The 13,432-nt window shown below is 35.1% G+C and overlaps 1 protein-coding gene across 1 annotated transcript; it reads left to right on the forward strand.

Annotated features, from left to right (window-relative positions):
- Positions 1-8,404: 8,404 nt before the first annotated feature.
- On the forward strand, positions 8,405-11,828 carry LOC140853085 (rubisco accumulation factor 1.2, chloroplastic-like). Its single transcript, XM_073247189.1, has 3 exons — positions 8,405-8,611; positions 8,726-9,050; positions 11,782-11,828. The coding sequence occupies exons 1-3, from the start codon at positions 8,405-8,407 to the stop codon at positions 11,826-11,828; spliced, it is 579 nt and encodes a 192-aa protein (XP_073103290.1).
- Positions 11,829-13,432: the final 1,604 nt, after the last annotated feature.

The raw sequence follows: 13,432 nt of genomic DNA on the forward strand, positions 1-13,432 counted from the left end.
TGAAAATATTTTCATCATCAATATTTAAAAAAAAAAATTTAAAAATTACTGATTATTTGTGATGAATATATTTTATCATAAATAATTGAGTATTTATGATCAAAAATAATTTTCATCATAAATACTTAATTATTTATGATAAAAATATTTTTATCATTAATATTTTAAAAAAAATAGAAATTTAAAAATTTATAAATTATAAATTATTTATAATAAAAATATTTTATTATAAATAATTGAGTATTTATGACTAAAATTGATTTTTATCACAAATACTTGATTATTTCATCATCAATATTTTGAAAAAAATAAAAAATTTAAAAATTATAGATTATTTGTGATGAAAATATTTCATCACAAATAAGTGAGTATTTATAATCAAAAATAATTTTCATTACAAATACTTATTATTAATGATGAAAACATTTTTGTCATCAATATATTAAAAATATAAAAAATTTAAAAAATTTAAAAATTATAGATTATTTATGATGAAAATATTTCATCCTAAATAATTGAGTGTTTATGACCAAAAATAATTTTTATTTTAAATACTTGATTATTTATTATGAAAATATTTTTGTTATCAATATTTTGAAAAAAAATAAAAAATTTAAAAAATTTAAAAATTATAGATTATTTATGATAAAAAATATTTTATTATAAATAATTGAGTATTTATGATCAAAACTAATTTTCATCATAAATACTCGATTATTTACGATGAAAATATTTTCATCATCAATATTTAAAAAAATTAATAATTTAAAAAAAATTAAAAGTTGCTTATTATTTGTGATGAAAATTTTTCATTATAAATAATCAAGTATTTATGATGAAACTTTTATTTCTATCATAAATACTAGATTATTCATAATGAAAATATTTTCATCGTAAATACTTAAAAATCAAAAAATTAAAAAAAAATCAAAAATTATTATTTACGATAAAATTTTTCATCGTAAATAATATTTTTACAATAAAAATTTTATTTTTATTATAAATATTTTTATTTACGATGAAAATATTTTCATCGTAAATATGTAAAAAAATTAAAGTTTTAAAAAAATCATAAAATTTAAATTTTTGATTTTGTGTAAGGCAACTACATCTATTTCTTATAGCAGCTGTATATATCTTTTGTCCTTTAACATGATAAAAAAGTAGATGTGAGTTATGATCTAGACCAAACTTTTTATATAAAAAAATTATATGAAAGTGGATGATATTCGTGAATTAGATTGAATAGATCTTTTTGAATAAAATGAGCTAAGCGTTTATTTGCGACGTAAAATTCATCTGTTCATCGCTATCACTGTTACTAGTGATATCAATGAATCTTCCTGATGGAGTGTCTACCTTAAGCTGCATGAAAGGAGCCTCCACGATCGCTTTCCGCATCGATCGATGTTCAAATATATCTATGTAGGAGTTTCAATCATGAGAAGACAAACAATACGAGCACTCATCTTCTTAGCAATACAAAGTATAAATATGAGCTTGTACATTATAATACAACTTGCACTATCTACAGAACTACTTTGATTCTGGTTAATCGCTAGATCTTTGATGCTCATACAATTCTAAAATATTCTCGTACTCCGATCCAGAATGAGGACTCCAAGAAGAAGACGAGCTTCTTAAAATTGAAGATATCAAAGCTATCGATCTCCCATAGTACTCATTCCATTGCGGAAGTCGAAGAGCTGTTCTTATAATAATTATTAGCGACATAAATTAAACTTTTCATTGAAATTATATTCTTTATGTACATAATTTTTTTAAAAAAAATCATAAATTAACTATTTATATAAATTTTTTGATTAATAAAAAATTAATTTTTTTGATGAAATTATTTTGAAAAAATTTTTTAGACCAAAAATATTTTATATTAAAAAAATTAATTTTATTTTTCATCATGAATATTTTTTTAACATCATTTTTTGTTGTTAAATTTTTTGGATGGAAAATTTTCTTGCTGAGAAAAATCTAAAATTAATCTTTTATGAAATTATTATTAAAGAAATATTTAATTATTAGTGACGTAAAATGAATTTTCATCGTAAATAGTCTTTAAATTTTGAAAAAAAAATAGTGAAGAAATTAATTATTGACGATGAAAATTGAATTTACGTTGCTAATAAGCTTATTAACGATGAAATTTTATATTTTCATCGCCAATAATTTTTTTTGCAAAATTTTTTAGAGAGAAAATTTTTTTGTGAAAAAAAAATTTTTTGGCAAAAATTATTGGTGATGAAACTAAATTTTTGTTGCTAATAATCGTATTAATGACTAAATTTCTTTTCCTTATAAATATTTTTTTTTGACAGAAATTATTGACAGAAATTATTGGTGATGAATTCTAAATGTCTGTTGCAAATAGACTTATTAACGATGAAATTTTTTATTTTATTGCTAATAAAGTTTTTTTGGATTGAAAAAATTTTTTAGTAGAAAAATTTTTTTTGATGGAAATTATTGACGATGAAAATCAAATTTTTATTGCTAATAATATTATTAATGATGAAATTTTATTTTCACCATAAATAATTTTTTTTTGACAAAAATTTTTTTTTAGCAGAGAATTTTTTTTAACGAAAATTATTAGCGATGAAAATATTTTTTTATCGCTAATAATATTATTAGTGACGAAAATTTTCGTCGCTAATAGTTCTATATTCAATGCCCGTCAGCTAGACATCCCTTCGCACGAAGCCCTATTCCTCCATCCCTTCTCCTCTCTCTCCTCTCCTGTCTCCCTCTCCCCTCTCCCTCTCCGTGCTCTCCCTGAGCTCTCCCCTCTCCCCTCTCCTCTCTCCCTCTCCCTCTCCGTGCTCTCCCCTCTTCCTGCCGGCGAGCCCGTCTCCACCATCGCCATCACCGTCCACCATCCGTGCCATTGCCACACCGCCGTTGCCATTGCCGTCCACCAGAGGTAAGGTTCTTCCAACTCTTTTTTTTTGTGTTGATTTGGCCACTAGGGGGCGAAGCGGGTTACAGGGGGACCGTGAGCAGCTAGCGGTGCGATGAGGCCGGGGAGGGGGTCGGCCGGCAGAGATGGGGTCGGGGGGCGACCGAGGGAGAAACAGGGGTGGGGATGGGTTTGGGGGGCAAGACAGGGGCGGGGAGGTGGCCGTGGGCGGCAGGCGGCTCCATGGGGCCGGGGAGGGGGTCGGCCGGTGGAGACGGAATCAGGGTGCGGTCAGGGGTGAAACGAGGGTGGGGATGGGGTCTGGGAGTGACCGAGGGTGAGACGAGGGTGGGGAGGTGGCCGTGGGTGGCCGGCGGTGCCATGGGGCCGGGGATGGGGTCGACCGATGGAGACAGGGTCGGGGGGTGGTCGGGGGTGAAATGGGACGGGGATGGGCTCGATCGTGACACGATGGTGCCATGAGGCTGCAGAATGGGTGACGGCAGGGAGGTGGTCGGTCAGGGAGGGGTGGGTGATAGCGGAGAGAGAGGAAGGGAAGAGAGAAAGGAGGAGGAAAAAGAAAAAAAATATTAAAAATTAAAATATTAAAAAATTAAAAAAAATTAAAAAAAATTAAAAAAATAAAATATTAATCAAATATTTTATTATTTGATTAATAAAAATTAAATCTAGATCATGATCCGAATTGGATCAAGATCGGGATCCAGGTCGAGATCCCGATTCAGATTGGGATCTTGATCGGGATCTGATCAGGATCCGAATTGGAATTCATGTCGCGGGGGGTTGGAGAGGGCGACGGCGTCGTGGGGGGTGACTCACAAGGGGTGGGTGACGGTGGCAGCACCACGGGAGTGAAGGTCATGGGGGCCAAGTTCGAACGGCGCGGGGTGTGTGATGGCACCGACGCCGTAGGAGCGGGGGCCATGGGAGGTCGAGTCCGAAGCTCGTTTAGAAGAATAAATATTTAAAAAAAATATTTTTAGATAAAAATATTTTTTAAAAAAATTATTTATTATTTTTAGATAAAAAATATTTTAAAAAAAAATTATCGGATCCTCGGGATTAGGTTTATACATGTGTCGATTATTGTGATTCGAAGGAGACTCTATACATCGAGGAAGATACAAATATTGATGAGTAGATTATATTCTTTGTTCAATCTTCTCTTGCAATAATGATATGCGATATAATTCTATTCATTAAAATATAATTTATTTATTATTATTATTATTTAATATTATATTCATTTATATGTCAAGACTTGCAGGAATGGCATCAGGAGACAGACGATGATGTTCGCATTCACAGTCTACCCTAGAGGCTGAGGTGCCTTCACCGATTTCCACTGCTGCACCAGCTCTATCATCAGAGGGTCCTGCACTGGCAGGTCCCAGTGAGACGGGTCCGAGTGAGGTGGGTCCGATGGTATTATTATATTTTTTATATAATAAAATTTGATTTTTTTATTTGGATAGCTATCATATTAATGATTTGTTTATTGTTGTTTCAGACCAGTCTCCAGCAGTAGTGAGGTGAGGGTGAGGTCCATCGAAGAATCTCGCTCTACATTGGAGATACGAGCACTCGAGATAATATCTCCGTATTGAGATACCACCTGGCTATACCAGATCCATTAGGGGGTAGTGCGAGCCGTGGCAAACCGAGCTGGACATCATATGTCGTAGCTATGCCCCCGTGATGCTTTTCAATTGGCGTCACATTGTACCAGCTCAGAGAGAGATTTTCTACACTCTATTATAGATAAAATAAATTATACTGTGAATATTTAATTAGCATGATATTCTTCTAATATTTGTTATTGGTAGGGTGTATTTGATATTATTAATTTTGAAGAGGATCACGTGCGGCGAGCTGTGGATGCTCATTTATCTTTGCATTTCAAAAAGTACCGCCATCACATCCATCAGCATTGGTACCATGTGATGTAGGATCATGGGGTGGAGGCAATGTGGCAGCGGCTCTATGACAGCATCACTATGGATGATTGGACTGTTATATGCTAGCATTACGAGGATCCAGCATATCAGGTTATACATCTAAATTTTTTTTTTAGAGTTTAATGATTGAATCATTTATTTTTAAATTCAGTTTATTACTTATTAATTTGACTGCTAACTGTACAGAGAAGATGTGTCCAGAACGTCGTGAATCAGACTAGACATACCGTACCGCATTGTAAGGATTCGAGGTCATTCGCTCGTCACATGGAGCAGATGGTAAGTAATTTCTAATTAGTATATAATTCTCTAGCTATTTAAAATTTTTTTAATTAACTATTTTTAAATTATAGAGAGATGCTGAGAGTGACGAGCTTCTTGGTAGGATCGATATCTACCAGTGGACCCACCAGCGACGGTCAAGAGAGTAGACGATGGAGAACCAGGAGCTCTTTGTAAGTTTTTTCAATTATTTTTTCATTCACAGTTTGATTTTCAGTATGAAATTAAAATAGCTATAATTTTAATTTTCAAGACCGTATGATAGACATCAGATCCCAACCTATCCCTGAGGGATCGACCGCACCCATAGATGACGAGATCTGTGATCAGATGCTTGGTACGAGATCCTATTATGTTAAAGGTCTAGGGTATGGGATTAATGCTTTCTCATGCTCATGCTCGTCCAGGGCTAACATCCATGCTGCCTACGATGCTCGGTTAGTGGAGATGCAGAGGCAGACTGAGCAGCGAGTTGATGAGTTGACTGCATGTATCGATGGGTACCAGTGATTTTAGATCCAGATGATGGAGTGGATGGCACAAATAGAGCAGATGATACAGCTGATGAGGCAGCAGCAGGCTGATCCGAGCACTCTCCTTCCCCAGCTCGTTCTCCTTCTACAGATGCCGACACTTGATGGTCTATTTGTGTAGCTTTTTATTTTCATTTTAGACCTCTTATAATTTTAATTTAATAAAATAAAATGATAAAATTTATTTATAAATTTAGTATATAAATTTTTATTTTTATTTTTAATTTTTAATTTATAAAAAATATTATAAATATAAATTAAATATATATATTTATAAATTATTTTTAAAAAAATATTTAAAAATTATTAGCAATGGAATTATTCCCATCGAAATATTGGTCACCAAAAAACATATTAGCAATGAAAAATTGATCGTAAATAATTTTTTTTAAAAAATTTAAAAATATTAAAGTTTTATATTAAATTAATAATGATAAAAATATTTTTATCACTAATAATTAATAATTTATTACTGATGAAAATTTACATCAGAAATTAAAATATTTGCGATGTAAAATTTACGTCACTAATATTTTTTAAATTTAATTTTTATAAAAATTTTTAATTAAATTAATAGTGATGAAAATATTTTCATCATAAATAATGATATTTGTAATGAAAAATTTATGCCGTTAATATTTTTTAAATTTAATTTTTATAAAAATTTTTAATTAAATTAATACTAACAAAAAAAATTTTATCACAAATAACCATATTTGTAATGAAAAATTTACGTCGCTAAAATTTTTTAAATTTAATTTTTATAATTTTTTTTAAAATTAATAGCGATGAAAATATTTTTATTACTATTAATTAATATTTATTAATGATAAAAATTTATGTTAAAAATTATGATATTTATGATGAAAAATTTATATCGCTAATACCTTTTTAAATTTAATTTTTATAAAAATTTTTAATTAAATTAATAGTGATGAATAAAATTTATCACAAATAATTAATTTCATCATAAATTATCTTTTTTTATGACTAAAATTTTTCATCATAAAAATTTTTTCAAAAAATAATTTCTTTTAACGACGAAAATTTTTTGTCGGTAATATTGATTATTTGTGATAAAAAAAAATTTTTATCGTAAAAAATTATCAACGACAGTATTATTTATGATTAAATATTAGCGATGAAAACTTCGTCGCTAATAACTATTAGCAATAAAAAATTGATTATTAGCGATGAAATTTTTTCGTCGCTAATATCTTATTTTATTGTAGTGAAACCTAGACCAAACCCAACCACCCTGACTCACCCAATTTAGGGGGGAAAATCAAAATTCTACCCCAGATTCACCCATTCCTATATCCAATAACCCATCACTCGATAGCCCAAGTCCCTTAAGTTGTCCATGCAAAAAAATGGGTCCCCAATCTTGGCCCGTTAACTCGATCAGATCCTTCAGACCGAACCCATTAGCTCAATTAATAAAATTCGAACCAATCTACCCAAACCCAAGATCTTAAACTAATTCCTTCAGATTGAAACCCAAAAGCCAAAAAAGAAAAAAACAACTAAGGGACTAGGGGCTGAAGTTCAGCAACCATCCCGACCCCTGCTATCCTCTCTCTCTCTCCCCTTTCCTCAACATCACCATGGATGCCTGCTAAAGCACCATCCTTGGTGATCTTCAGAAATTGGAGGCTACTGCATGCAGCAACCTTTATAGATCACGATCAATAGTGGTCCCACATCCACGTTGATCATAATAATCCTATCTCCCACATGATGCAGCATAGGAGAGGAAGGCTATCAAAGGATGCAGCAACTTCCCGTAGCTCTGATGGCGAAAGGGCTAATGGACCACACCTTGATCTGGACCGATCCTCCCCCTTTCTCAGATGATGAAGTTGGGGAAGGGATGGCTGCAGCACACCTACAGCAACCACCCATACAGTCTGATGAGTTCAAAGCAAAGAAAATAATGCACAAAAAATTTCACCCATAGTGAAAGAACTCATCTGAAAATTCTGCCTTCCACCCACGCATGCTACCCAATACCGAAAGAGAGATATTTATAACCCCATCCTCCTTCATCAACTGTCCTCCATCGTATCGTATCTTCTGCTTCTCTGATCGAGCAGTCCTTTCTATCGATCAGAGGTGCCAGCAGGCTGAGCTCCTGTCCAAATCTTATCCAATATTCCCAGGCCATCATTCCTCCTGAATCAGTCAGAAAAGACTATCTGGGAATTATTCTATTCAAATCAAGTCCCATCCTGCAATTAATGTCCATGGAAGGCTCAGTTGTCAAGGAAACACAAGCAAAGCACATTTTTTTTAATGCCAGGTAAACTGATGTAAAATCACCACACTCTTTTTTAATTATTTTTTTAAATGGTAGCAGTCCAACCGCAATGTGAATTCAATCCACCAGTAGATCCATCATATTTTTTGTTTATTATTTTTTTATGTAAACAGTCCAGCCACAAAGCGAGTTGCCTGCACCATTAGATGCAGAACACATGGCATTCCATATTATGGACACGTGGTGTAATGGATTTGTGACGTTTGTCGCTTCGGGTGAGCATTGGCTTCTCTTTTAACGTATTTATATAGACTGTACCATAATATGCACATCAATTGTAGAATTAAATATACCATAAAATTAAGCTTACACCCACTTCCATCTCAGTAGGGAGGTGCTCTCGACTGGCAATCGGATCGTGGCTCTTGAGCGAGCAATGGAAGTGGCAAAGTCAGAGGGGACCAAGAAAAGGATCGAGGAGGAGATGGAGAAGACGGTGAGCGGAGGGCGAGAAGGAATCGAGGGAGGAAAAGGGGCAGAAAGGGTGATGGTGCCGATGGTGCGACTGATGTATGGGGAGGTGGCGGAGGCAACATCGGTGGTGCTGCTGCCGATGTGCCAGGCAGAGGAGGGGGCTGAGAGGGTGATGGCAGTGCTAGGTTGGTGCAAGATGAAGGGGGAGCTGAGGGTGGTGGCAGCAATGGGGGAGGGGGGAGGGCTAATGGTCGAGTTCAGGGATGAGAGGGTGCTACCATAGAGGGCGAGCAGGAAGTGGTGGATGGAGGAGGCGGTGCTGGTTGTGGCAGACCAAGGGAGGATAGAGGTGGCAGTGGTAGGGGAGGGAGGAGGGGTGGCAGTGGAGTTCGGAGACGAGAGGGTGCTATCGTGGAGGGCAAGCAGGAAGTGGGGGATGGAGGAGGTGGTGCTGATTGTGGCAGACTGGGAGAGAATGGAGGTGGTAGTGGAGGTCAGCTTCTATCTGGTCATAGAGAGGGAGAAGGGGGAATTCGGGGTGAAGAGGGGGGATAAGCTAGTGGAGAAGGGGGTGAAGGATGCACTGGGGGTGGTGTTGCTGATGGTGACTGACTGGTCGTCCCTCCACCTTCAACCTCATCTCCTCCACCCACACAACGGCGTGACCGGCATGCTCAAGCACCCATCGGATTCGCATGTGGTCCCATCGTGGGAAGCCCACATGCGAGGGGGGGAGAGGGGAGGGTTGGGGTGGGGCCCCACCATGCGAAGCCCACATGCAAGGGGGGTAGAGGGGGAAGGGGAGGGTTAGGTAGGTTTTATAATTTTATTGAGGGATAATTTTGTCTAAAATTTTTTTGCAACATTATCAAAAAAGTGATAATTTGGATAGCCGCCCCTCTTAAGGCGATTCAGATTGTCTTTTGAGATGCAATATAGCTTACCATCCATAAAGCATACCAAAAACAGTAATTTGATGGGTCCACTTTAAATTGCTGACAATTTGGATAAATTGCCAGCTACCAAATAGAACCTTAATGTTTTTATTTTCTTTCTTTCTTACCTTTGTTTTTCCTCACTACTAGGTTTAGCTTTTAGTGTTGCCCATTATGAATTTGGTCTAACTCTAAGAAGTGGAGAAAGCCATGGAGTCAAAAGGGCATCGATGTGAATTATGAAATAATAAACTAAAATTTTTTATATTATATATATATATATATATATATATATATATATATATATATAATATAGAGGTAGATTTGAATAACGTCGATTGAATTTGGACTCAGATTCGATCAGATCAAAATTGAATAATAAAAATCCTACATCAATGATCCAAGTTGCTAGATTTGATTTACTTTCTCAAAACTGCTTGTACACAAAAAATTATATGATTTAAGGACCCCTAACCTGTACATCAAGTAGTTAACAAATATATCTAATTTAATTTTATTTAGGTTATCCAATTGTTGATTACTTGATGCATAAGTCAGGAGTCTCCAAATTATATTTTTTTTTTTGTGCAAGTAATTTTAAGATAGTAGATCATATTCAACAACTTGAATAATTGATGGAGGACTCCTATTATAGAATTTTGACCTAACAGGATTTGAGTCCAAATTCAATCGATATGATCTAGCCTAGCTCTCTCTCTCTCTCTCTGTATATATATATATATGTGTGTGTGTGTGTGTGTGTGTGTGTGTGTGATTCCCATGTTTTGAAATAAATAAGAAATGTTTGAGATTGGATTTGAACCCCCTAGCTTTATGAGATGTAGGAAAATGTGCGGCACATGAAAGGGTACTTTGGGAATTGAAAAATTAGAGTGGCACAAATTGGAGCCCCGCCTTAAAGGTGCCAAGGAAGTTTCAATTTAATAGTAAAATAGAAATGATTTTGACTAGAAAAACATTAAAAACACATAAAAATAACAACCATATCCCAGTGCAGGCAGACAGTGCATGAAAAACACTAAAAACACAATAACTCTTCCAATCTATTGATTAGGGAAAGAATGAAATAAAGCATGCTTGTTGTGACTGGAAGGCTCCCTCATCTAAATATTTAAAAAAAAAAAAACAATTCGATGAAGAAGATGAAGTATTGTATCATGCAGGCAATGCTGCATTCAAGAGAGAACCATCTGCCAGAGACTTGTAAGAGACCATAGTCGAGCATGGATTATGAATTTTCCATGGTTGGTTCTTTTAACCAATACTCATTCAGCCAGACTCATGCTTCAAAAGACAAAATTCAGATGTCTTTAACTCTAAATGGGGGAACAAACTGTAATATTATTCTCATATTATTCTCTCTCTACTCTCCCTCGCTTTCTCTCTACTATTTCTTCTCATTTTTAACTCAAATCTATTGCCAAGAGTTAGAAAGATTTCTTCTTCAGTAGGACATCCAAAGCTTTTTGGGCATCCAATAGCATAGAGGAAGATACAAGATCATCTAAAGATAAATCGGCAAGCCTGATCGGTGTGTGACGAGCCTAAACAACTTTGGCCTAAACGTCACTTTGAGATGGTCCAGAAGAGGCTGAAGAAGTTGAAGACGCCGCCAGTTTAGCTTTCACCCATACCAAGGTTGCCAATGGAGGTTGGTTGGTTCTTTTAACCAATACGCATTCAACCAGACTCATGCTTCAAAAGACAAAATTCAGATGTCTTTAACTCTAAATGGGGGAACAATCTGTAATATTATTCTCATATTATTCTCTCTCTACTCTTCCTCGCTTTCTCTCTACTATTTCTTCTCATTTTTAACTCAAATCTATTGCCAAGAGTCAGAAAGATTTCTTCTTCAGTAGGACATCCAAAGCTTTTTGGGCATCCAATAGCATAGAGGAAGATACAAGATCATCTAAAGATAAATCGGCAAGCCTGATCGGTGTGTGACGAGCCTAAACAACTTTGGCCTAAACGTCACTTTGAGATGGTCCAGAAGAGGCTGAAGAAGTTGAAGACGCCGCCAGTTTAGCTTTCACCCATACCAAGGTTGCCAATGGAGGTTGCTGTGATTGTGAAATATTCTATAAAAAGACTTAGTATGTCAAATAAAAAAAGTACTAACATAAATAAGATAAACTTACACGTAGTATCGTCAGGGCTGTAGATTCTATGGGAAGAGACATCGAGCATATGGTTGGAGTTGGAATATTGTAGTGACACCATAACTTACAATAGAAACTTTTGAAGGTGGCAGCGATAATGAAGTGGTCGAAGCAGTACTATGAGATGGAGATTGTTTACTTTCTTCTTTTTTGGAATCCAGATCAACTTGTATGGATGATGGATTCTTGATTTTTCTTTGCCAAAGATGAAGACCAATGGCCAAATCGGGAAAAGGACGATGAGCTAAAGATTTATGTCTTTTAGGCTTAGGCGGAGCTAAGAACGGTTCAATTTTAGGCTTGGACTCAGGTTCTTCAACAGAAAGAGCTTCTAAGAAATCTTAAGAAGAAAACCAAGTTAGTGAAAAATGGTAAAAAGTAAAAGATGAAAATATTAATTTTGTCTTTGTAAGAGGAATCAATTGCAATTCTCTTTTGGTATGCCGGCCACTCAATATCTGAACAGTATAAACCAAACCAAGTAACCCTTCCATTTTTTAGTAGATTCAATGGGTGCAATATGATCAGCTAGTCTAAATTTGGCTGAAGATTCGGGAGGCCGATGTTTATCCAACCACCGATAGAATTATTTATAACAAGAGGACCAATCTAGACATCTATCTAAGACATTTCTAAGTACGTTCCAAACTAGTATTGAAATTTATGTTTAAAGTCTTCTAACATTCAGTTTTCAATCTCTTTCCTACGTAGTATATTGGTGCGACCTTTCCATCTAGCATACTTGACTCCATAAAATTTTTTATATTTTTTGATGGATTTGCAAAACTCCATGAGAGTATCTTTGTCCAAAGGGAATGCTGATGAAGCTCTACTTGCATCCTGCACAAAAAATTAAATCTCAGCTGGTAGGAAAGCTCTACTTCAAGTAATCTGACTCAAGGCACTTGAAACTAATTTCTATCAAATGGGTCGCCCATTATGTTAGGAAGTCTTCAGCAGTAGTTGGTTTGAGATTGAAAGGATAGAATTCTAAAGCAACAAAGGATTTGATTGTAAATATAATCAGCTAATTCCATGGCGGAAAGATCGGTAATAAAAAATTCAATCAAAAAAGTCATGGTTCAGAGAAAATAAGAAGGGGCATGGTATAGTTTGGGCTAGACCGAATTGACGAGCTACTAAGCTGAGAGAGAATTGCTCCATTGAACATTTATTGTTCCCAACCAACATATAAATCTCTAGGGAAGAGGAAGGACAACCAGATAAATCAGCACACTTCATTTCATTCTCAAAGGCAGTGGATGAAGGTAAGAGAAGCCATGAAGGGCGAGGAACATGCAAGAAAGAAAGAAAGAAAGAGTCCTTGCATTAGGAAGGTCCTTCATAGAATTTGTAGAAATATTCAGAGAAAGATAAAAAGGAACCTTCTGAGTGGGCTAGCTCAAGTCCAATGGATATGAAAGATAGAGAGACGACTGTAGGTCGAAATTCAAAAAAATAGGCATTGAGCCAAACTTGAAGTAACCAAAATTGGCCATCACAATAAGTGGAGTCCGAAGAGAATTTCTTTAGTCCTTTGAATAAAGAACCTAAAAGAAGGGGTAAAAGATAAATCGGACGATTTTCCACGAGTACTGTGGTAAGTTTTAGATAGCTTTTACCACTTTGACAAACTTGCAACAAAAAAAAAATTTACAAATACAAACAAAGTAAAAAGCCACTAATTTTTTATGTGTCAAAGGACCATTTCAAATACTATGAAAGTCAATGTAAGAGAAATAGCTGGCTGTTTTACCTCAATATAGGTTGAAATTATTGTCCAGAATGAAGATATCAGATATTGCCAAAAAAATTTGTCCGTCGACCAAAGGTCAATTAAAAATCCTAAGTCAAGGAGATTAGGGGTAG

This window comes from Elaeis guineensis, chromosome 13, assembly GCF_000442705.2.
Source record: "Elaeis guineensis isolate ETL-2024a chromosome 13, EG11, whole genome shotgun sequence".
Lineage (NCBI taxonomy): Eukaryota > Viridiplantae > Streptophyta > Magnoliopsida > Arecales > Arecaceae > Elaeis > Elaeis guineensis.

Bases quoted from the DNA above. Each gene is read 5' to 3' on its own strand.
- LOC140853085 (XM_073247189.1), top strand. From the start codon at position 8,405: ATGGAAGTGGCAAAGTCAGAGGGGACCAAGAAAAGGATCGAGGAGGAG. The intron at 8,612-8,725 runs GTGATGGCAGTG...GTGCTACCATAG, and splicing joins CAGAGGAGGGGGCTGAGAGG to AGGGCGAGCAGGAAGTGGTG. The intron at 9,051-11,781 runs CTGACTGGTCGT...ATGAAGACCAAT, and splicing joins GGTGGTGTTGCTGATGGTGA to GGCCAAATCGGGAAAAGGAC.